Raw genomic sequence first — 21,257 nt, forward strand, 5'->3', positions numbered from 1 at the left:
GTATGGCCAAGGGGACTGTTGTGCTGAGCTCAAGCACTTCTAAATTTACTACTACATCATTGTGTGTTTTCATTGCTGGTATTTTAAGTTGTAATCCACCTTGAAATGGTATATAAAAGCAGTAGACAATTTCACATGCAACAAGGCCTACTTATCTGTAATATTAGCAGGTGCCTGTTTCCATCAGCATATTCTTGATAGCAGCCATGGGGGGGGGGACTGCTGCTCCTGTTATAGAAGTTATGATCATGATCATAACTTCTATAACGGGAGCAGCAGTTCCCCCCCCCATGGCTGCTTGATTTACATATGAGGTGGTTAAATGTTATTGAACTACAATTCCCATCAGCCCTCAGCCAGCATGGCTAATGGTCAGCAGAGATGGGAGTTGTATTTTTAGCACCTTTGGAGGACCACAGGCCCCCCCTCCCAACATACATACATGAACTTTTTTATGTCATGATATGTTTCTCCATGTAAGTGTTGATATATGTATGGCTCAGAAAGGCTTGGTGTGTACACAGAACAAAGTGTTGTAGGAACAAACTCCTAGAGTACACCATGAAGGTGTAACCCCACCCATCTTAACAGATGGTAAAGCATTACTTTTGTTTACCTCTTTCTGTCTTTGTGTAACCACAGCAATCTATTTTGACCATTAGCCAATGTAAATTTTTAGCAGCTGCATGAGGGAAATCAACATGGATGCTTCCAGATAAGTTTGTTCGGTGGAGGCTGGTCCATTAGGACAGGTGGGGCATTGCCCACTTTAATAATTAGGTTTGTACAATTACTGGTGCTCATGCTAAGGGCCGGCTCACACGTGAGGCAGACTGAAGCATCTGCTTCAGGTGACAGAATCTCACGGGATGACACTCCTATGGGCTGCCGCCAGGGTTGCGTGGTGGCAGCTTCTGGTGAGAACTTGCAGAATTCTTGTGAGATCTCATGAGACTTCTATGAGATCTTACCAGAAGCTGCTGCTACATAACCCCTGTAAGTGAGGCTTCGGTGGAGTGGGGACAACATCTCATTTCATTTCAGGCAGTGAAATGGGATGGGCTACCCCTGCTCATTTTATTTATTTAAAAACATATTTACAAGTTTCCCAAATTAATGCTTTCTTTCCTTTTAACTCTTATCTTGAGTTCTTTACATGGTTTAGGGTTGGCATTGCGGGAGAGCAGGACTCTTTTGTGTTTAATAGCTGTGGGGCAGGGATAAATAATTATGCAAAAAGAAGTGTATTTGGATGAACTTGAACTGAACATAGGTCCATTATTTTTAATAGGTTTACCCTGAGTAAAGTTTAGTTGAATCTCACCCTAGACTGAGAGTAAAGACGACACCCTTTTATTCATGTAGTTGTGGTGTGAACACCTCTTTATCGAGAAACAGATTGGTTCTAGTCAATTCCCCTTTAATGTCTTACAACTGTACTTATAATACAACCAGTAGTTTATTTTCATTTGCATATGTGGCTATATGTACAGAATTAGAGCAGAATAGTATAAACCACTTCTACCATTCCTCAGGGATTTCTTTCACTACAGCTCGTTAACGTTCACTTTTTACCAGTGGGGTAAGCAGCCATTCATTGCTAGTAATTTTCCAGCTTTGGCACTGTAGATAATTGTTAAACTATTAAATTGTAGATTGTGATTTATAATGTCCATAATGGCAACAGTCTCTAAGCATTCACTCTGTTCTGTCACTGGAAACGTACCCTAATCTCTTGCAGCATAAAATACAGTACAATGACTTGTAATGACACACATATCTTATTACCTGCTGGTAATAAGCTATCAACAAGGATGACAGTTTAATTATATAGTACATCTCCTGCTGGCAAATGCCTAGCTCCCAAATATTTCTGCTGCTCTTCACCATTTTTTTTAAAGAAAACGTGACTCAAAACTCTGGGTGCCTTAAATTGAATTTTTACTTAATATGTTGATGATGGGTAACACTAGTTTCAAACCACTTCACTGGTGTTTTTATTTATTCAAAATATTTATATACTGCATTTTATTAAAACATCTTAAGGCAGTTTACACACACACACACACACACACACACACACACACACACAGTCTAGCAATGTTAATAGCCAGTACAGAATTCAATTTAAAATGTTATGACAACTGGTTAGCATGGTCTTAGTTGTATAAGCAACAGTAGGTGATGTTGTGTTAGGGAGGTTAGAGGTGAAAGTTAGAATTCTTTTACCTCTCCCAACATAGGTTCTTGGCTGTTATTCCTATGTGGTGTCAGAGTAGAGATGATCCATAGTGTTCTGACAGTCTCACAAAACAGAAAATAGGGCACAGGCTTCCATTCAAGGCATTCTAGGAATTCCCAGTTCCTGCAGTCAGTGTTTATTATCATTGTTACATTAACAGACAGAGGAGAGCCCTGGAACTGAGAGAGCCTGCAGGAAAAGGCACAGCTTCTGCAAAAAAGAAGAGTTGTGTGAAAAAAGACAGGAGAGGCCTGGAACTGAGAGAGCCTATAAGAATCTGCAAGGGTAAGTCCAGTCCGTCCCTATCCTCTTTGATTGTAGACATTGCCAACCTATCCCCAGTCTGCTTCCAAGTTCTGCCCACAGCAGAATTTGATTTCCACCATCCTGAAACCTAGCCACTTAGGATAAGCAGATCCCAAAGGTTTCCCCAGCCATCTAGCCTTGACCAGCAGGTACAGGAAAACTAAGTATAGATGGGCAGGGTATAAATAAATTATATTATCATTATTATTATTATTATTATTATTATTATTATTATTATTACTACTACCATGGCCTCATCAGTAGAGAATCCTCTCAAGGAAACTCACTGAAGTTGAGATGAAATAGTTTAAAACAGTTAAAGGAGATTTAGATGACCACTTACCACTTTACTGCAATACAGGTGACTCTCTGTTTGCATGCGGGTTGTGTTCCGGCCCACCCCTCCCGCATGTCCGCAGAGCATGGCTTTCGGGCCGCTTCTAGGTCCATGACAATGACAGTCACTGTCTGTAAAATCTGTTCCTGCAAGCAAGCAACAGGAGAGTCAGTTTCTCACTTCATCACTACCCTTATATGCCGACATCCAGCACTGTGGATATGGGGAGCTGAGTAAGGCACTAATTCAAGACAGATTGGTAGTAGGCTATCAACATTTAGCATAAGAAATCCCTAACGTCATATGATGGCAACATGCTGTTTTCTACTTTTCTGCTCATGGTGGGGGTGATGGAATGTCTGGGAGAGTTTTTTGGGGGGGCAGGGTTTCTAGTTTCCTAACTGCTTTTTAGCTTGGTCAGTACACTTTTTTAGGGAAGTAAAAAGGGCAAAGTCACAAGATATGGGAGTTGGGTGCTAGCAGCCTCTTGGTAGCTTTTTCTGACCATTGCAGTGTAGTGTTTTTGGTTATGATTAGTAAGGAGCATTAAGAAGTAACAGAAAAGTTGAAAGTTTACGCTCTTCCCCACTTGAGCTGGGTTAAAAAGTTTCTGGGGAGACAAAAATTATGCTTTGCTTGCTTCTAGCTTATTTCTGAGGCCAAAGTTAAAGTCTGATGTATGTAGAAAAATGAAATATCTTGCTAATGCCTGGTGTATGAGACAAAATGAAATGTCTTTTGTTTTCTTCTTCTCATGTTCCTATCACAGTCAAGGTATTAATAACCACCTGTTTTCTTGTAAGTAGAAAATATAAATATAAACAAAATATGACAACCATAGAATATTAACTGGCAGATGTTTTAAAGAAGAATTACCTTTATTTTATTGATAAGCTTAGATTTAATTTGCTTTCTTTTAAATTGGGGACTACTACTAGTGATTAATGATCCTTAAGCGAAAAGAACCAGAAAGATAAATCAGTTCCTTGTGTGGGAGCTTTAATCTATTGGACATTGGCAGCGTAAGAAATGCTCCGTTGCTGGCAAAGCAAAATGCCCTATTATGATTTATGCACCTGTTATGGCTTGTGGCTTTTTTTTGCCTTGGGAACCTTGTGAGTTTGGTAACAGCTCTATTTGAAATTGTACACTGAGCAAAATCAGAGAATTGGGATAACTAAATTTTCTTTAGAAACTTTTTTTAAAATAAAAAAGTAAAAGCACATTGCTGTATTTAAAATAATAAATTAATATGAGCACACATCAAGCATACACACGCATTAGAATGTGTGGTTAAAATGTCCAAAGCCCTTAAGATTTAATTGGGTCCTGGGACAGTTCTACTCATGTATCCTGTTTCAAAATGTATTTATTTGAAAGTAAGTCTAATTACCGGTAATTTAGTAGAGCTTGCTTCTCAGTAAGCATCCTGAAGACTTTTATCTATATATGAGATCCTTAAGAATTTGAAAAATGAGATAATGTCTTTGGTAGGCATTTTACGTGGTTTTTGTAGAACAAAATGCGAGTGTAAATAGAGCAATATGAAACGAACAAACAAAAACACTGGTTCTTCTTCAATAATAAAGAACAGTAAACATTAAAAAGCTTGAACAGAGAATACCCTGCAATTGCAGAGATCTTCAGATTTGCTGCAATGTGACCTGTCACTTTGCTTATGGCACACTGTGAACTTATTTCATTGTAGAATCTTCAATGGTGTCACATAATTTTTGGTATGAGCACTGGGATCCGATTTATAGCCTGGCAAGAGAACAAGAACAACAGCAAAATTCTAGATGTCTAGAAAACTTCAAATTCATTGATTTCCTAGTTAAAATGATTTGAGAGGCTACCTGTGATTTTAAATGACTGTTCAGACTGCTCCATTTCTGTTTCCTTTCCCTGTTGTGTCAGATGCCTTCTTAATTTTTTTGCAGCTTTTAACATTCTTTTTAGAATGCAAATAGACACTGCCTGTATTTATTTCTGTTCCATGCTTGCTTACTTTTAAGGCACTTTATAAACAAAAATGCCATCTCTTTTTTAGTTAAAAACGTCCCCAGATCAGACTACCTGTTTCCTGCCAAGGGAAATGGCGGCCACCCATGAGATCGGACCCCCAGTAGTGCCAGAAATCCAGGGCTAATAAGCAGGTAATTAGCTCTGTCGACCCCCCTCCCAGGGTAGGGGGGGCTTAGCCGCCCACAGATTGTCCATTATCAGCCTCTCATAACAAGATGCAGGGGCTGGGACACTGGGCGTTGCATGGCACAAACTGGGAACAATCCGGGGTCAATCTATCGAGCGGGGAATACCTGTTTTCTAAAAATTAAAAAGATTTGGACAAAAATCTTTCTGGACGGAAAGAGATAAAAGGAAAATCTGCTAAACTACACAGTCACTGGAGGTCAAGCTTTGGACTTCAAAAAGACTCCCATCTTGGTGTTTCGATTAATGTGGTGAGCGGCTGCTGTATTTTTGTATTTGTTATATCAGCTATTTAATGATTTGGCGAACCACACCAAGAAAGAATTAATTACCTAAAGGAAACACAGGAGGGGTAAAATTTATTGGATATATGGCACCACGGTCCTTGGTGGAGAGTCCTAATTAAAATTGGCAGAATAAGGTCAGATATGCAAATGGCTTGGGCTGAGGAGGAAAGATGGCGCTGGTAGCAGCTGTGACGCAGCAAGAAAAAGGAAAACAAGGAACCTCCTTTATCTGAAGGAAGCCAGAGATACTTTATAATTTGAACTACAAAAGGGATGTACTTCACAAAAAATGCATGTGCTCACACGGAATATTTTTATATATGTTTGAAAAAGAGAGTGACGGTGAATTCTGGATGCCTACTAGCTCTCCAGGGCCCTGGAGAGCGAGTGTGGTTATTTTTTGGAGAAACTGGGAACAATCTTTATATAATTTATTGACTGTCAAGTACACCCCATGGTATAGAACTTGAAACATCAGCTTGTTGTGAAAGATCAAAGTCAACATGGCGTCATTAATTTCAACCTTGTATGGAAGCCCAGAGTAAGAAATGGTAGAGAAAGGAGGGGCTATTGAAAGAGGACTGTGTTTCCAAATAATAAGACTGAGAACAATATGGAATAAAAAATTACCTCCTACGTGATTATAGAAATATGGAATTGTCAAACAAAACAAGATGGAGAGTCCAGAGACTGATTGAGAGATGCGGGAAGAAAGCAGAAAATAAATGAAGGACAGTAGCTCTTGGAATTCAGAACATGGGAAGTCACCCTTTGAAATTATTTAATTTGGACTTTATAATTGGCTGTATTGGTGTGTTTTTTATGTGGGAATATTTGGTTTGATTTGTTAAGAATAAAAATTATTTACAAAAAAAGTCATCTGCTTTAATTAGTGAATTAAGAAAGCTTTCCGCTCAATATCATGAATAAGTTGAACCTTTTCACAACATGAAATGAATATGAGATACTTCCCCCATCAGCAATACTTATAATACAGGAAGTGAACCTCTATGGACCACTGCAATGCCTCCCCACTAGCCCTTGACTGATGTTGCACCGAGTGGACAGAGCTGAGTCAAATCTGGCCATGTCAGGTTGGCCCATTTGTTCATGATCAAATAATGAATCACCATGGTTCTATCAAGAACCAGCATGGAATTCAGCAACAGAACCAGCAGATTGTTGGGGGCAGTGGTAGAGCACTGATAAGTACCACAAATAAGAGGGAAATCAGTGGGTGATATTAGGCACAAGCACCTATCACCACTCCTTCAGAATCTCCCTCTACTATGCCTGCTCCTCCTCTTAATCACTGAGATAGGCCATCCTACAACATTCCTCCAATCTGTCTCCTGAGGCACATCTTGTACATAGAACACCCTGCTAAAACAGTTCATACACAGAATTTATCATGCCTCTAGGTCACACAGGCATCAACACATGAAAGCCAGATCTCACAGGACCTGCCAGTAAATACACCTACCATCCATCTGAGCAAATGATACAGTGTTCCACCTTATCTCTCACCTGGGGCACAAAACCATCTCTTCTCTACACCTGCCTCAAACCCAAAGACTGGAGTGCCAACTTGGCCCCATGACTGTGGGTGCCCGGGGCCGTGGGTGCCATGCAGCGTTCATGACCCTGGCACCAAAATTTGTGGGTGCCCGACCCCTTCATAGGGAATTTTGTGGGTGCTTGGGCACCCAGGGCCCCAGGGAGTTGGCACCTATGCCCAGAGGATATAAATTCTCAAAGACACCTCAGTCTCTCACAGTACAGAACCCAAAAGCACAAAGCCTATGTATTTCATGCATTCTGTCATCCCAATTTGTGCTATATTCAGTAAACAAATATCAAATATTCATTGTTCATTTTGCTGTTCATCTCATTGTTCATCTTGCTGAAGATAAAATTAAATGCCTGAAAAGGTCACCAAATACTGCATCTTACATGACAGATAAATTATTTCTACCTATTAGCAGTTAATGTATTTTGTTTTGGATACTTGCATGACTAAATCACCAAGTACAATTGACATCAATGACTTTTAGCAGCATACTGGCAGTTGCTGAAACTGTCTTATTCTTTTATTTCCATTTTGAGCATGATTGACATTATGAGAAGTGGCACATAATCTTGCCGCTTAAAAATGATTGTTGCCAGCATCTATTTTTAATTAAAGCATGTCACCAGAATGGAACATAGATTTATGGCTGTTCAGGGCTGATCACACATGCATACTCATCATCCAAGTGCCCCCCCCATCTTCATTTTTTCACATTTGTTCTTATAACACCCCATATAAACCTGCAAAAATTCTTTGCTCATTCCAAAAGGGTGGGGAGGACTCAGATGGGAGAAGTGTTACAACTTGCTGAACATTTGCTCACCAACAAAGGGAAGTGACTTGCAAATGCCTGAGGTTTTATGGCTGTCCTTAGAAAACGATGCATAATTTATGTGCCACATAAATATTGTAATTCCTTCATTTAAATGTCCTAATAACTTAAAGCACTGCATAATGAGGGCAAAACCTACCATTTAGTATCAAACTGTACTTTTAAGTAGCATGGATATCCATACCTTCAAATATTCCTTTCTAGAATACATCCCTTCTTTCCTTGGATAGTTGGTTTTCACAACACGATAAGGCCAAACTATGAGACCATGCAAATGTGCAGGCTCCCAGAAAGAAGCTTGCTGCCTCTTTCTTTTTCCTAGGCCTTTTTATTTCTCCTGAGCTGAGCTAAGGCTTGGCTTTGCATGCTATCTGAACCTGGGCTTGTGTTTTAATTGAAACTGAATCCTCAAAATACAGCAGTGTTATGTGTTCCAAGTTCTCAAGTCCAGGAGGTGGAAAGATGGCTTGTTCTGGACAGGGTTGTACTCCCTTGGAAGGTAGCAGGTTTGCAGGTTTAGGATACTCCTGGATCCAACATTGTCATTTGAGGCCTAGGTGGCCTTGCTGCCTAGGAGTGCCTATTTCCAGTTACAATTGGTTTGCCAGTTGTGGCCATTTTGGGGCAGTGATGACTTGATTACAGTACTCTACGCTCTTGGAACGTGCAGATTGGATTACTGAAATGTGCTCTGTGTGATGCTGCCCTTGAAGACAACTTGGAAATTTCAACTGGTTCAAAATGCAGTGGCTGAGATTGCCTTTGGAACTCATATGACCCATTTCAAAAACAGCTGCATTGGCTGCCAGATCTGGCAGCCAATGCAGCTGTTTTTGAAATGGGTCTTCTTCTTTGAAGAAGATCCATTTCTGAAACAGCTGCATTGGCTTCTTTGAAGACAATATCAATTCATGACTGCCAATGCTTCCCTTCATCCTAAATGCCCCTTTCCCGTGTGTATTGTTATGCCCACCCCAAAACTCAATTGATGAGGTTTTGAGGATGCAGTACATACTCAGGTTTTGTTTCCTTTGAATGAGCTCACTTTGTAAAATGTATGCTTATTTACAAATATACAACTAGAGCATAATATGGAGGTACACCATGAAACTACTACAATGGTTAGTCCAAAATCCTTTGTTCTTCTATAAAATCAGGAGGGCGTCATGTTGGCTATCTATTGGTTTACAGAGCAGCAAGAACCTTATGAGTCTTTCGGAGCCCAACTCAGTGCTCCATGTGTCTTTCCTATCCCTGTCTAAAACTGCAGCTTCTTCATAACCAGATTGATGGAATAATCTCCCACAGGGCAGAGGTAGGTAGGAGGAAAAAAGACATGTCCTTGTCCAATAGTCTTGCCGTTTCCTCATTATTCAAGGAAATATGGTCTCACTACACTTGGTGCTTCTGGCAAACTATAACCTCATTTTACTTAACTAAACAACCGGAGAGTGTGCCTGGACAAAACTTGCCCTACAGGTTTCAGGCTCATCAACCCTCTTTCTTGGAACCAAGAACTAGACAGCTGAAAGCTACCCTAAGCAGTGTTAGAAACTGAGATATGAAAGCTAGGACCTAAATGGCACCTTAAACCTAAGTTATTGGCACAACAATGGAATGTTTGTTGTTGTTTAGTCGTTTAGTCGTGTCCGACTCTTCGTGACCCCATGGACCAGAGAACGCCAGGCACCTCTGTCCTCCACTGCCTCCCGCAGTTTGGTCAAACTCATGCTGGTAACCTCGAAAGCACTATCCAGCCATCTCATCCTCTGTCGCCCCCTTCTCCTTGTGCCCTCCATCTTTCCCAACATCAGGGTCTTCTCCAGGGAGTCTTCTCTTCTCATGAGGTGGCCAAAGTACTGGAGCCTCAGCTTCACAATCTGTCCTTCCAGTGAGCACTCAGGGTTGATTTCCTTCAGTATGGAGAGGTTTGATCTTCTTGCAGTCCATGGGACTCTCAAGAGTCTCCTCCAGCACCATAATTCAAAAGCATCAATTCTTCGGCGATCAGCCTTCTTTATGGTCCAGCTCTCACTTCCATACATCACTACTGGGAAAACCATAGCTTTAACTATACGAACCTTTGTTGGCAAGGTGATGTCTCTACTTCTCAATATGCTGTCTAGGCCTGTCATTGCCCTTCTCCCAAGAAGCAGGCGTCTTTTAATTTCGTGGCTGCTGTCACCATCTGCAGTGATCATTGAGCCCAAGAAGGTGAAATCTCTCACTACCTCCATTTCTTCCCCTTCTATTTGCCAGGAGGTGATGGGACCAGTGGCCATGATCTTCGTTTTTTTGATGTTGAGCTTCAGACCATATTTTGCACTCTCCTCTTTCACCCTCATTAAAAGGTTCTTTAATTCCTCCTCACTTTCTGCCATCAAGGTTGTGTCATCTGCATATCTGAGGTTGTTGATATTTCTTCCGGCAATCTTAATTCCGGCTTCAGATTCATCCAGCCCAGCCTTTCGCATGATGAATTCTGCATATAAGTTAAATAAGCAGGGAGACAAAATACAGCCTTGTCGTACTCCTTTCCCAATTTTGAACCAATCAGTTGTTCCATATCCAGTTCTAACTGTAGCTTCTTGTCCCACATAGAGATTTCTCAGGAGACAGATGAGGTGATCTGGCACTCCCATTTCTTTAAGAACTTGCCATAGGTTGCCGTGGTCGACACAGTCAAAGGCTTTTGCGTAGTCAATGAAGCAGAAGTAGATGTCTTTCTGGAACTCTCTAGCTTTCTCCATAATCCAGCGCATGTTTGCAATTTGGTCTCTGGTTCCTCTGCCTCTTCTAAATCCAGCTTGCACTTCTGGGAGTTCTCGGTCCACATACTGCTTGAGCCTTCCTTGTAGAATTTTAAGCATAACCTTGCTAGCGTGTGAAATGAGTGCAATTGTGCGGTAGTTGGAGCATTCTTTGGCACTGCCCTTCTTTGGGATTGGGATGTAGACTGATCTTCTCCAGTCTTCTGGCCACTGCTGAGTTTTCCAAACTTGCTGGCATATTGAGTGTAGCACCTTAACAGCATCATCTTTTAAAATTTTAAATAGTTCAGCTGGGATACCATCACTTCCACTGGCCTTGTTATTTGCAGTGCTTTCTAAGGCCCATTTGACTTCACTTTCCAGGATGTCTGGCTCAAGGTCAGCAACCACACTACCTGGGGTATACGGGACATCCATTTCTTTCTGGTATAATTCCTCTGTGTATTCTTGCCACCTCTTCTTGATGTCTTCTGCTTCTGTTAGGTCCTTTCCACTTTTGTCCTTTATTATGGAAATCTTTGTACGAAATGTTCCTTTCATATCTCCAATTTTCTTGAACAGATCTCTGGTTCTTCCCATTCTATTGCTTTCCTCTATTTCTTTGCATTGCTCGTTTAAGAAGGTCTTCTTGTCTCTCCTTGCTATTCTTTGGAAATCTGCATTCAATTTCCTGTATCTTTCGCTATCTCCCTCGCATTTTGCTTGCCTTCTCTCCCCCGCTATTTGTAAGGCCTCGTTGGACAGCCACTTTGCTTTCTTGCATTTGCTTTTCATTGGAATGGTTTTAGTTGCTGCTTCCTGTATAATGTTGCGAGCCTCCATCCATAGTTCTTCAGGCACTCTGTCCAGCAAATCTAAATCCTTAAACCTGTTCCTCACTTCCACTGTGTATTCATAAGGGATTTGACTTAGATTGTATCTTACCGGCCCAGTGGTTTTTCCTACTTTCTTCAGTTTAAGCTTGAATTTTGCTATAAGAAGCTGATGATCTGAGCCACAGTCAGCTCCAGGTCTTGTTTTTGCTGACTGTATAGAGCTTCTCCATCTTTGGCTGCAGAGAATATAATCAATCTGATTTCGATGCTGCCCATCTGGTGATGTCCATGTGTAGAGTCGTCTCTTGTGTTGTTGGAAAAGCGTGTTTGTGATGACCAGCTTGTTCTCTTGACAGAACTCTATTAGCCTTTGCCCTGCTTCGTTTTGATCTCCAAGGCCAAACTTGCCAGTTGTTCCTTTTATCTCTTGACTCCCTACTTTAGCATTCCAATCCCCTATGATGAGAAGAACATCCTTCTTTGGTGTCACTTCTATAAGGTGTTGTAAGTCTTCATAGAATTGGTCAATTTCAGTTTCTTCAGCACCAGTAGTTGGTGCATAAACTTGGATTACTGTGATGTTAAAAGGTCTGCCTTGGATTCGTATCGAGATCATTCTATCATTTTTGAGATTGCATCCCAGTACAGCCTTCGCCACTCTTTTGTTGACTATGAGGGCCACTCCATTTCTTTTACGGGTTTCTTGCCCACAGTAGTAGATATGATGGTCATCCGAACTGAATTCACCCATTCCCATCCATTTTAGTTCACTGATGCCCAGGATGTCAATATTTATTCTTGCCATCTCATTTTTGACCACCTCCAACTTACCCAGGTTCATGGTTCTTACATTCCAGGTTCCTATGCAATATTTTTCTTTACAGCATTGGACTTTCCTTTCGCTTCCAGGCATATCCGCAACTGAGCGTCCTTTCGGCTTTGGCCCAGCCGCTTCATCAGCTCTGGATCTACTTGTACTTGCCCTCCGCTCTTCCCCAGTAGCATGTTGGACGCCTTCCGACCTGAGGGGCTCATCTTCCAGCGTCATAACTTTTATATGCCTGTTGTCTTTGTCCATGGAGTTTTCTTGGCAGGGATACTGGAGTGGTTTGCCGGTTCCTCCTCCAGGTGGATCACATTTGGTCAAAACTCTCCACTATGACCTGTTCATCTTGGGTGCCCTGCTCGGCATAGTTCATAGCTTCTCTGAGTTCTTCAAGCCCCTTCGCCACGGCAAGGCAGTGATCCATGAAGGGGAATGTAATGTTTAGGCATGGGATTTTTTTATAACAAGAATACAAAGCTGAAAAATGAATGAACTGCAGCTAAAATATTATGTTCATTTTTCACATGGTCTAGTCCTTCTCCTGTCCACCCCGCTAATATTCTTAACAGGGTCTCTTTTCCAGCCTTCAGAGAGTAGGTGGAAGTGGGGAGGCAGAAAAAGGCCTTCCTTTCCTTCCCCTCTGCAGTTTTAATCTGAAATCTTAGGTGCAGTACTGTGCCCAGAGCTTAGAAACTGCTTGTGTTAATGAAATTCCCTGTTGCAAAATGCATCTAGAACAATGTGAGCTTCAAACACTGACCCTAAATGATAATCCAACCTAACATCCAAATCCAAAGCCTAGTTATTTGTTGTAGTTGCTGGTCTGCATTGGTTGCTGTGTTTATAGTTTTATAACCTTGGTTGTTCTTGTTTTGGTTTTACAACACCCTGGCCTGTGATTCCTTGTTGATGAAGGGCAGGTTAAAAATTAATTTGAATTAACTAATGGTATGTTGGGTCCTTGCATTTATTTATAGAAGGCACCCTAATTCTTCTCATCGTTTTTTGCCAGGCTAACTGGACTCCCTCTTGTCACATTTTTTAAAATAAAAAAAGAAACATTCTTCTAAAACATTCATGATTTATAGTAATTAAAAGTATTCAGGATGCACCAAAATGAATGAGGTATTTCCTTTTTTGGCTGGAATAACACTTCTCTACTGATTCTGAATGTGCTGTTTGTTCCAACAATTTTTTTCAAATAGTCTCCACAAAATCTCATATCTGATTGGTATATTTATATGTTTAATTAACTGAAAGATTTCTAGGCCTCGTTTCAAACAAAAGGTTTCACAGGACTCAGCTACATTAGTAAAGAAATAACGATTTGAATGTGCAATAAACAGACAACTCCAGATGGCGCCAGAGAGCTGGAAATTTTTATATGCAATTTTCCTTAGGGGTTTTTTTCTCTCCTTTTGTTATAATGATCCAATTTCTGATTTATTTATAGTGGTTTTTCCCTGTGTGTAGATCCTCCCTCGTTGTATCACACGAACAATATATACCAACAAAGAAGCCATAATACAGTTTTAAACCAAATAAAAGCAAACACTTCATTACCACTAGTAGGCAGCACCTACTAAGAGTATTCTGACATAATATGGCCATACCAAAAAGCAAAACACACCCACAGACAGGCCATTAAAGGCAACAGTAAAAAAAGCAGGCCTTTAAAACCCATGTAAATATTTTGTGGGATGGTGCGTGCTGAACTCCTCAAGGAATTGAGACCCATAACTTTGGGGCTACTGCCAAGAAATAGTGTGAATCTTCAGTCTGCTAGACAAAAAAAAGATCCATTGATTATTTCAAACTAAGATCTTATTCACCTACCTATCTTCCATTTCTAGCTTCAGTTAATCATTGCTGCTCTGTTCTCCTTCTGCCAATGTGGTATTGTGATTAACTATTTGTTTTCGCTTTCTTCTTTTTCTTTGCATTTATCTGAATCTAACCTCATTTGTCCCCTTTCCCCCCACCTATCCGTTGTCCTTTAATAGTCATGGGTAACTGTGCTGAAAGTTGTTCAGTACTTAGTGTTGATGAAGACATAGCCCATGGTGACTCCAAGAGCTCACTAGTTATTTTAGACAGGCAGTAACACGGAGGCACATAATTTCCTAAATAACACAGCAGTGGGAGCTAGAAGCTCAAAGCAGAACAAGGTTTATTGATTTTTTTTAAAGTGTCTTTGGAGGGATATTACAGTAAAGATTGAAAGCTAAAAATCCGAGTCCATGCTGAGCAAGATGTGAATGGAAATAGTTGTGCTTTGGTGTAGCCAAGAGAGATGCTATTACTGACCGTGGTCAGAATAGAAGATGAAAGAAAAGTGATAAAAGAAAGACACCGAAGAAATGCCTAGCAGAGGTAATAAAGGCATTTTCCAGGGGGGGGGGGGAGTCTGCTTTCCCTTCCAATTTCTCCTACCTGTTACATTTCCCCATCTCCCAACAAATCTCATAAACCTTGGCAATAAAGACAATGTGTCTGGCTCTCAGGTAGGATGTTCCCCACTCAACTCTTAAGACAAGCAATACTTTAGATTCCGCTTAGTTGTTTGATTCTTCAAATCACTGCAATCTGGACGCATGATTTGTCACACAAATATTGGCAAACAAATACAAGTAAACATATTTTCAGCCAAAGAACAAAGGTTGATATATTATTCTCCAGTTCTGCAATTTTCTCCTCCATTGGTAGCCAATCGGCATCAATTAATTGGGCCATATATTGGAAGAATTAGGCTTTCCTCATTTCTTCTTACCATGCCTTGGAGCATAAAGTGCTAGCAACTAAAATTACAGTAGTCTGATTGTCATTTCCTGAGATTCTTGGCCCAGGCATTTTGAACTGCCATATTTCTAGTTCATCAGCCAGATAAATAAAGTTTGCCACGTGGATGGAATTCAACTTGCAGTAAAAGCATTCAGTCTCTCTCGTCTCAAACGTAACTGAAGTAGGAACAGTATTAATCACAATTTAAACTGACTAGTAAAGGGCCATGTTCAAGCCCCAGATAATACTGTGTTGTAAATGAGGCTAATGGGGGAAATCTGTGATTAGGGCAGCCAAATTTGCGTTCTGTTTGAAAAAGCTCCAGGTTTGCCTCCAAGACATTGTCTACAAACTGCTTTAGTTCAGCTCTCCAGGCTAGTTCCCCTTCACACATTACATGGTGACAAAACTGGGTTTGCCACATAGAGTTGACAAGGAAAGGTAGCCATCTGCCTTGCCTGTATTTGCAAACATTTCTGCTGTATTCAGACTTTATATGTGTTCTTCCCTTCCCCTTTTCTTTTCACATCCTATGCTTTCTCACAATTGTAAACTTTAAAAATTCCTTCTTTATTTATGAACCCATCCCACCCTCATACATACTTATCTCAATATAAGTACATATCATTGTATTGAATACTGAATAAAAATAAATTAATTTCTAAAAAGTTAAGGTTTGTTTGGGGAGCGGAGATAATCAATTTTGGATCTGGGATTGCCTTTTAATTTTTTATTTTTGAGCTGTGGCCACACATCTAAAAGTACTCAAAGGCTGTATTGCAACAGCAGAGCAAGTTCCAGGCTTTATGGGTTTTCCCAGCAAAAACACTCTCATTAGGCCAACTTAAAATGTGCTTTCTGCAACAGTCTTCTTTCCCTTTCTCTTCACAGTCATCCTCCTTCTTCCCTCTCACTCATCCCTTCTGCCATTACAGCCATTCTACAGTGGAGGAGGCATTGGGCAAGAAAACAGGATTTGTAGAGGACGACCAGAGCACGCCAGGCACTCTTGTCTTCCACTGCCTCCCGCAGTTTGGTCAAACTCATGCTGGTAGCTTCGAGAACACTGTCCAGCTATCTCATCCTCTGTTGTCCCCTTTTCCTTGTGCCCTCAATCTTTCCCAACATCAAGGTCTTTTCCAGGGAGTCTTCTTTTCTCATGAGGTGGCCAAAGTATTGGAGCCTCAGCTTCATGATCTGTCCTTCCAGTGAGCACTCAGGGCTCATTTCCTTCAGAATGGATACATTTGATCTTCTTGCAGTCCATGGGACTCTCAAGAGTCTCCTCCAGCACCATACAGTAATTCAAAAGCATCAATTCTTTGGCGATCAGCCTTCTTTATGGTCCAGCTCTCACTTGCATACATCACTACTGGGAAAACCATAGCTTTAACTATACGTACCTTTGGCAACTATACGTACTGGCAAGGTGATGTCTCTGCTTTTTAAGATGCTGTCTTGGTTTGTCATTGCTTTTCCCCCAAGAAGCAGGCGTCTTTTAATTTCATGACTGCTGTCACCATCTGCAGTGATCATGGAGCCCAAGAAAGTAAAATCTCTCACTGCCTCCATTGATTCCCCTTCTATTTGCCAGGAGGTGATGGGACCAGTGGCCATGATCTTAGGGTTTTTTTTATGTTGAGCTTCAGACCATATTTTGCACTCTCCTCTTTTCTTAAGCTAAGCAAAGACAGGCATCATGTATCAGTACTTTTTGTTTTTTTAATTGACTTGCAGATTGGTGAATTTTCTCCTAAACCATTTAAAATAAACCTGATTGCTTGATAAATATTGGCCTGCAGTATTTTTTTGTCTTAGTTGCATTTGTGCAACTGAGCACATGGCAGAAATATTTTTAGCAAGGCACTTTATTGCTCAGTGTTTTGCCATGTAGACTATATAACTATAGACTGAATTTGTAAATAGTTTGCATTCCCATACACTGCGGATGATGTTAATTGCTCTGCTATTTATCTAAATGACTGCTATTGCTATTAACTGCTATGTGTGCTTACTAATTAAAGAGAAACTGTGCGCATATAATTTATGTTGGTTTTGCCTCAATACAGGCTATCCACTTTGTGACTGTTCAAACACACAGTTTTTCTTTACTGGAACTCATGATGAAGGGCCTACTTTTTTGGCATACAAAAGCATCTGGAATGATATTCCAGTAACAAATCAATTGCAAATAAAATGACGTACATATAGGTTGACCTCATTGCTTACATTAACCCATAGGATCTTAAAAACAATTTCTACAATCTCACAGAAGCATTAAAGGCAATTTACAAATGACAACAACAGTTCCTCTTGCATAAGAATGAAGTTATTCCTCAATGTCACTTATTGGGAAATTAGGAATCGATTATGGAGATATGTAGGAAATCCATTATCAAAAACAGGAGGTGGAGTGGTGATTGTGGTACTTTAGAGTCTTCTCTGGTAACATCTGTCATGAGCATTTGAAGGTAACCCCCTGCTTCATTTATATCCCTGAAATAGGCCAACCAATGGGAAGTTGGTATGTATATGTTCAAAATTCAATGATTGTCAACACATATTGCATTCTATATCAGTTTTTTTCCTGCAGACTGATTCTGAGTGACCTGGTAGTTGCAGAGAGAGGGGAGGGGTTAATGTTGTCCCATTGTCATGGACAGATCACTTATGGGTGAGGCTTAGACAGACAGTGGCAGGTGAAGACCTGCATGTGTGGGGGTTCAGCTAGGATAGCCTGCCCCCACAGAGTGATGGAATCTGAAGGATTCCTGGATGCCCTGAGGGATTTTCCAGTTGGTATAGCGATGATCCTTTTGAGTCCCTGGTCCCACTGTACAACAAAACGATGGAGAGAGCCATTGACATGATTGTTCCCAAGTGCCCTCTCAGTCACTGCAGAACCTGATCTGCCCCTTGGTTTTCTTTGGGTGATGAAGCAGGCGGCAATGCAGGTGACACAAATCTCATAGTGGATGATGTGGCATTCGCACAGGGCCCCCGGTCGTTCCACGGACTATTGACCCTGCACCACCATGGCTTATCTCTTCCACTGCCACCAACCAGGTTTCCCCGGTAATATACTCAGACTCAGTCAGGTTGTAACATATTAACAAAGATTCCAGTTTATTGTGAACGCAAACAAGTTTTAAATACTTTGTAAAACTGTAATCCAATTCACTCTCTCTGTCTCCCCCCTGTCTCTAACTCACTCTGACTCCTATGCCTCCCACCCACAAGAAACCAACCAAACTAACTGCCAAAACCCCTGTGTTGAGCCTTAAACACAGTTAGGCTCCACCCCGGGCTTTCTTATTGGTCAGCCTATTAACCCTTTCTCTCTCCCCCCAGTACGACATCTCCATAACGAGTGGACAAACGCCACAGATGAGTACATGGTGGAGTGCATGATTGCATGTATCAGGTGGCAGCTGCAAATAAATGTGTCCAAAAGTGGCTGTCTGGCTGTGCTCTTCAGGCTGGGGAGTAGGCTGGTTGAAGGTTCAGAAATTGGAACAACAGACCCTTCAGACGTGTGCTGTGACAAATTTGCAAAGCACTTTGAGGATAGTTAGTCAGTTTGCAGATCTTGGAATTGCAGATCATAGAGGTGTCCACAGCACTGCCTGGTCATTTCAGCTGGGATTAGGAATTAGACAATGCTTGCAGGGGTCTGACTGACTCTTTGGTCTTTTGACCTTTGCCCGTCATGACTTGTAACAGCAAGCCAGGAAGGTCTGATTTGGTGGGAACAGGTTCTGAATGTTTCACTGGAGAGGTATATAATCCCCACCATGTTGAAAGCTGCAGTGGCACATTTCCTGCTCAAGGAATTCCTAGTCCATTGCCAACATTCTGTTCCTGGGCATGATGATTGAGTGGGTGATTGCTGTGCAATGTAAGGGTGTACCTAGATGAAGCTGGTTATCTAGGCCCATTTGAAGATGTTGGTGCTGATAATGGGTGGTTCCTGTGTCCAGGAGTTGAGAAGATGTCCTGCGTTGGATGGGCTTGCACTCCACCTGTAGAACCCAGTATGTAGTGTGCAGTTATTCCTGGAACCTACATTGCCACTGGAAGCACTGGTGGCAGTGGTGGTGGGTAATGCTGATTTCCAGCTCTGACTGGTTCACTGGCTATATCCTTCCAAGGACCGAGAGCTGAGCAGTGAGATGTGGAGGGGAAGAGTGAATGGCGAGGAGGTTGTATGCAAGTATGCATGCCTTGTGTGGTGTTGTGTGCATTTGTGTGCAAGAGGGAAGTAGCAAGTGGACACACCAACTGGCAGGTGTTTTGGCCCCATCCACCACTGGCAAGTGTCCCCTGAAAGATTAGCCACGAGGGATGCTTGAACTGAAAATGTTTTCTCACCCAAGATACAAAACATCTTTGTTGGAGCAATAATGATGAATTAATTGAATATGTGTATCTCCTTCTATTTCATCTCTAGACATGTTTTCAATAAGTGAATCACAGGTTCCTTAATGCACAGCACCGTCATAATTGCCTTTATTCTATTCTCTTGACCAAATGAGTTTCCTAACGATTAAGAGAAATATGTGCAAGGCACATTGTACAACTTATATGTGTACTAATCACTCTTTTTTCCTGAATTATGTCTTTCAGAAAACACACTTGAGAATGTTTGCCTTCAGTAGCAAATGTATGTCATTATGAGCAATTATTTCCAGAGTTCTTTAATTAATGATCCTGCAGTTACCATCTTCGTACTTTGGTAATTATAGTTTGAAATAGTAATAATGATATTGTTATTTACTCGTATGCTACCAGAGAGATTTAAAATGCTTAATGTTTCAATATTTCCAGTTGGAACAAGTGAGGTGCAGGGACATTGTGACACTTTCCATACAACTAATCAAACAGCACTCCGTCAGCATTTTAGCCTTTATGCGATATTACTTTTCAGAGAAAATAGAATTAAATATTGCCTTTATCATTGGGTGAGTAAGGAAGCAGCCCTGCTGTAGACATTCTGGTGTTTTGTTTAGAAATAAAGCAAACAATGAAAAAGAACAGAATAACATACTCATAAGGTAAAGGGACCCCTGACCATTAGGTCCAGTAATGACCGACTCTGGGGTTGCGGCGCTCATCTCGCTTTATTGGCCAAGGGAGCCGGTGTACAGCTTCCGAGTCATGTGGCCAGCATGACTAAGCTGCTTCTGGCGAACCAGAGCAGCACACGGAAACGCTGTTTACCTTCCCGCTGGAGCGGTACCTATTTATCTACTTGCACTTTGATGTGCTTTCGAACTGCTAGGTTGGCAGGAGCAGGGACCGAGCAACGGGGCTCACCCCATCATGGGGATTCGAACCGCTGCCCTTCTGATCGGCAAGTCCTAGTCTCTGCGGTTTAACCCCCAGCGCCAGCTCTGTGGTGAAACAGCTGCTTTTTCATGTAGAATATTCCAGCCTCAGTCCCTGGCATCTCAAGGTAGAGCTGTGAATGTACACTGGAGATCCACTGCCAGTTTTCATAGACCACACTGTCTTAGATGGACTAACGGTTTGATTTAGTATAAGGCAACTTCATATGTCCTTTCATTGCTGTGGTTATAGGCAGTGCTGTTTTTCTAGAAAAAGAGGTGCCAGAACTCACCATGAACACCTCTTATTGTTAGTCAAAATATACCCAGTAGGGGACCCAAGACCTTCCTAGAATGCCTCCACATTCCAAGTAGGTATTATAGCAATGCTGCAAACATATTGCGGTTTTAGTATTGGAAAATGTGACATCCCGTAACAAAAGGGGATCTTTAAGAGAATATATGCAAACTAGAATGTAACACACACTGACAGGGCAGTTCACAAAAGTGCCCTGTGTCCTTGAAGTAGTCTGTATTCCATAGACCAGATAAGTGACCCCAGGCACAAGCAGAATCTGAGTAGTCAGTGCATGTACAGTACAGTACACAAGTTCTGTACCTACTCCTAGCACTTCCTTATTCTCTAAATGTTAAATGTTAGATTATTGTGAAATGCTTAAGAAGAAAATAACTCTTTAAACATCACAGGGGGATTCGATTTCTCTCTCTCTCTCTCTCTCTCTCTCTCTCTGTCTCTGTCTCTGTCTCTGTCTCTGTCTCTGTCTCTGTCCTTTCTGCCAGAAGTTCTCAACCTTGTACGGTACTGCATCAGTTCATTCTGTATTGGTTTCAGAATGAGTCTGTAGTTCACTAGTGAGGTTTAAACACAAGTACTTACTGTTTTAAAATCTTTACAATCAATCGGTCAACCAGATATTTCCCGTGAATGGTA

The 21,257-nt window shown here is 41.3% G+C and overlaps 1 protein-coding gene and 1 long non-coding RNA gene across 4 annotated transcripts in view; one reads left to right on the forward strand and one right to left on the reverse strand.

The window, feature by feature from the left end:
* Positions 1–3,250, reverse strand: part of LOC309378250 — a 33,661-nt gene extending 30,411 nt beyond the window's left edge. For both annotated transcript variants that reach the window (XR_014171946.1, XR_014171947.1), the window contains exon 1: positions 2,892–3,250. This is a non-coding gene — a long non-coding RNA (uncharacterized lncRNA). The remainder of the gene's footprint in view (positions 1–2,891) is intronic.
* Positions 1–21,257, forward strand: part of IL15 (interleukin 15) — a 77,659-nt gene that overhangs the window by 47,017 nt on the left and 9,385 nt on the right. For both annotated transcript variants that reach the window (XM_081926256.1, XM_081926255.1), the window contains exons 2-3: positions 2,403–2,527; positions 19,605–19,713. In XM_081926256.1, the coding sequence (XP_081782382.1) occupies positions 19,640–19,713 (74 nt within the window). In that variant the 5' untranslated portion in view covers positions 2,403–2,527; positions 19,605–19,639. The remainder of the gene's footprint in view (positions 1–2,402; positions 2,528–19,604; positions 19,714–21,257) is intronic.

Source organism: Podarcis melisellensis (genome assembly GCF_964234715.1).
Source record: "Podarcis melisellensis genome assembly, chromosome: 9".
NCBI classification, from domain to species: Eukaryota; Metazoa; Chordata; class Lepidosauria; order Squamata; family Lacertidae; genus Podarcis; species Podarcis melisellensis.